The sequence below is a fragment of the Varanus komodoensis genome, unplaced genomic scaffold (assembly GCF_004798865.1).
Source record: "Varanus komodoensis strain SLA01 unplaced genomic scaffold, ASM479886v1 scaffold48, whole genome shotgun sequence".
NCBI lineage: Eukaryota > Metazoa > Chordata > Lepidosauria > Squamata > Varanidae > Varanus > Varanus komodoensis.
In genome coordinates this window covers 4,078,860-4,082,565 of record NW_025336059.1, presented here as the reverse complement: position 1 = coordinate 4,082,565, position 3,706 = coordinate 4,078,860, and the positions used below count along the sequence as shown (strand labels likewise).

At 61.4% G+C, this 3,706-nt stretch overlaps 1 protein-coding gene across 5 annotated transcripts in view; it reads left to right on the top strand.

Annotated features, from left to right (window-relative positions):
- The window catches only part of ACAP3 (ArfGAP with coiled-coil, ankyrin repeat and PH domains 3), a 118,407-nt gene that overhangs the window by 4,240 nt on the left and 110,461 nt on the right, over positions 1-3,706 (top strand). Inside the window, exon 1 of one of the 5 annotated variants that reach the window (XM_044445531.1) lies at positions 2,308-2,424. The exons of the other annotated variants lie outside the window; for them this stretch is intronic. Within the exon in view, the coding sequence (XP_044301466.1) occupies positions 2,378-2,424 (47 nt within the window). The 5' untranslated portion in view covers positions 2,308-2,377. Of the gene's footprint in view, positions 1-2,307; positions 2,425-3,706 lie in introns of those variants that run through there. 5 annotated transcript variants of the gene reach the window in all.

Sequence of the window (3,706 nt, the reverse complement as noted above, 5' to 3'; positions counted from 1 at the left end):
GAAAGAAAGAAAGAAAGAAAGAAAGAAAGAAAGAAAGAAAGAAAGAAGCTGTTCCCTTGGTCACTGGGCCCCTGCTGGGATGTGGACCCCCTGCAGGTGCCCAATCATACCTTCTCTTGGTGCTCCTCCTGGCACTGGGCAGGCCCCATCTAGACGGCTGTCTCCAGTTCTGTGTGCCATAAAAAGTGGGGTGAGCAACTGGAGTGAGTCCAGGGCAGGGGGTGGCATGTGCGGAGTGTTATATGTAGAATGATTGAGCTTTTAGGGAGATGGGGAGAGGAAGAGAAGGCAGGAGAGCTGTCTTCAAATTCCTGAAGGGCTGTTAGGTAAGCGGTGGGGCTGGGGTGCCCCTTTGTAGGAGGTGGCCCTAGAGAGAGTAGGTGGACATCTCTGGGAGATGGATGTTGGCTAAGTGTTAGAAGAAGCGCTCTAATGGTAAGAGCCATTCAGTTGCATTGGGCTCTCTCTCCCTGGGGGTGTTGCTGTAGGGGAAGCTGTGGTCGCATCCTGCGCTAAGCACAGTGGGGGTGGACTGGATGACCTCCATGCTCCCTCCCAACACCCCAATTCCCTAAAATGGAGGGCTGCAGCCCTGCTCCTTTTGCCTGTGAAATGCTGGAAAATGCTGTTTTTCCTCCAACTTGGCTCCCTCTGGATATGTAGGATTGTATTTTCGGTCATACCTGACCAATGGCCTTTATAGCTGCAGCTGATGGGACCTGTAGTCCAGGAGAAGGCCCAGCTAGGGTAGGCCATATTTGAGGTGATTTGAAACTATCCATATTATAATATCATATTATTGTTTGTTAATATTATACTGCATTTGTAGTCCTCTCCAGGACTTTACTGCAGGTTTGTTTAATTTACTTCTTCAGTGTGGTATGCAAATTGCTCTTTCTATTTCTGCCAAATGAAAAGTTTGTGGAGTTTCAGATGCTGAGTAGAAAGTTGGTTTTTTTCATTCATTTTGTTATAGTGGTGTTACCCTCACTCTTTATTCCTCCCCATCTGGTATTGCTTCTTTGCCGCTGGCTCCCAGAGCAGCTTATGCAGATTAATAATATGATAGTCCACTTAGAAGACTAGCATAAAAGGAAGAAGGAACTGGGAGGGGAGAGGAAGAAAAAAGAGCAATGCTCAGGGGCTAATTCTCCCATTTGCAGTTCCTATAAATGAAGGAAGGAGCAAATGCCTTGCTGTTGCTGCTCCTCGGACTGATGTGTGGGGTCCCCCCACCCCAAGAGCTGGTAACCCTGATTGCCCCCCTTTCTTTGCACATGACCTCCTTGACCAGCTGGTGGGGCTGATGGAGGTGGTAGTCCCAGGGACGTGTTGTTTATTTGCCTTAGCTTATAATCTGTTTGTCTTGGTGTTCCTTCCAAAGAGTGCAAGGCAGTGTGTATTGGTTTTTGTGGGTTTTTTTGGCACGTGTTTGATCCTCTCAACAACCCTGTGAGGTGGCCCAAAGACTGGCATGAGCTCCCCCAGAAGCTGCAGGGAGGGCGCAGGGCCACATGAACTGTGATCCGCCCAGGCTTGGCCCTGTTTGCTAACCATTACGCCATGCTGCCCCTCTGCAGGCAGGTCAACTGAGTGCAGTCAGTGCGAGGCCCGGCTTGGGCCCGCGTCCTACCGTGGAAGGCTGTTGTGAGGGCGGTGAATTCAGATCCTACTGCAGAGTGCCAGAGGCCGAGCACTCTGTGCCAGCCCGGCCTGCCTCGGGGGGTTGTCGTGAGGAAGCCTTGGCGGCGGTTGGGGGCTCGGGCTCCTCGCAGCCGGCGGCGCAGGCTCTGCTCCCGCACCGTCGCCCGGACTACCTCTCCGGGTTGCTGGGGGGAAGCGAGACGCGGCAGGGACCCCGGGGGGCCCGCACGGCAGCGTTGGGTCGGGCCTGTCATTCCGGGAAGGCCAGGCGGCCGGGAGAGGCGTCCGCCGCTCCTACCCCGGAGTGACTCCGGGCTGAGGCCCGGGGCGCGCCGAGGCGGGGCCGCGGAATTGGCCGATGCTCCCTGGGCCGGCCGCCGGTGGGTGACAGCTCGGGCGGGCGGGCGGGCGCGGCGCGCCTCCCTCCCTCCTCCTCCTCCTCCTCCTCCTCCTCCCTCCCGCGTGCCCGCGGCCCGCCAGCCACGGGAGGGAGCGCGAGCGCGAGCGCGGCGGCGGCGGCGGCGGCAGAGATCGCGCGGGCGGGCGGGCGGGCGGGCTGCGCGGCGCGGGGGTCCCTCCCTCGGCCGCCTCTGCGGGCTTGTGCCGAGCACCGCCGCAGGAGACGATGCGCCTGCCCGGGCTGTAGCTGCTCGCTCGCTCGCTCTCCCGCCGCCCGGCTGGCCCCCCGCGCCCCGGCCTTTCCCCGCGCCCGGCTCCCCAGCAGCGTGCCAAGATGACCGTGGAATTCGAGGAGTGCATCAAGGACTCGCCCCGGTTCCGGTGAGCCCCCGGCGTCGGTCCGGGTCCCCCAGCCGGCTCGCTCCGTGCGCTCGCTCGGGCGCGCCCCGCCGGCGGGGAGGACGAGGGTGCGCCCCGCCTGCAGCCTCCCCACCGGCGCTCAGCCCGAGCAATCCGGGCGCCAGCTTCGCTGGGGCGGGCGCGGCGCTCCGTCGGAACGGGGCTGCCCGTGTCTCCCCCTTGCGCGCGCTCCGGCCGAGTCGGGCGGCGGAAAACGCTGCCCGGGGAGCCCCGGCTCGCCGCTGGGCTTTGGAGCCGCGCGGCGCCCGAGCCGTCCCTCATCCCCGCCGCCGGTTGGGCGTGCGCTTGGGCGGGCGAGGGCGAATTGCAGGGTGCCTCGCCCTTCCCAATGCAGGCGAGGCGGCGAGCTCGCAGACGTGGCTGGATGGGTGCAAGACCTGCGCGCATCCCACGCGCGCGCCCCTCCACGCCCGCTCCTGGCGGCTCGCGTACTGCAGTCGCGCAGGGCTCGGCCGCGCAGCGCTCCCGCTGGAAGGATGCAGCCGCCCGGCCAGGGATGCCTCTCCGAGGCGGTCGCGGAGGGGCAGGCAGCGGGCGCCGTCTTGCAGGCCGACCCTTCCGAGAAGGATCGTGGAGCCTTGATTTTTCAGAATTTAGTCGCTGTGGAAGAGGCAGCTGGTTCTCAGAGGAATTAAAGGCTGGATTTGCCCTCTTCCTTTCTTTATTTGTGATGGTTTCCAGGGAGGTGGAAAGGGGTGTGTGTGAAATGACAGCGAGACGGAGAAAGATCTGGGGAAGATGCACCCAGTGCTGATAAAATGGGTTGTTCAGGAGACTGTCCCTGGAGAGGACTGAATGAATAAGCCTCATGAGGTCTGGCGGCATGGGCGGTGTGTCAGACCCCATCATCCCGGTGGGCCTTGCGTTCTGGCTGTGGTGAAGAAATGGCTCGGTTTCGCCCCTTGCAGCCGCAGAGAGCCGAGAGATCCTCCGTGCAGGCGAGGCGGGCTGTGTTTTGTCTCAGTGTCAGCCCGGCTGCACACCCAGCGCTGTACAAAGGGGCGCGCGTGCACCCTCCCATTCATCCACGGGGATCCCTTGGCCAGGCGTGCGGCAGCATAAAGGAACGGGAAAGATGGGCGGCGTGGGACCGTCTTGTCCAGAAATCCGAGGGAGAGCCTTCCAGGGTGGTGGGAGGAAGCGAGGATGATGGGGAGACGAAGAAAGCTGCTGGAGTCAGCCGTGTGTGTGTGTGTGTGTGTGTGTGTGAGAGAGAGAGAGAGAGAGAGAGAGAGAGAGGGAG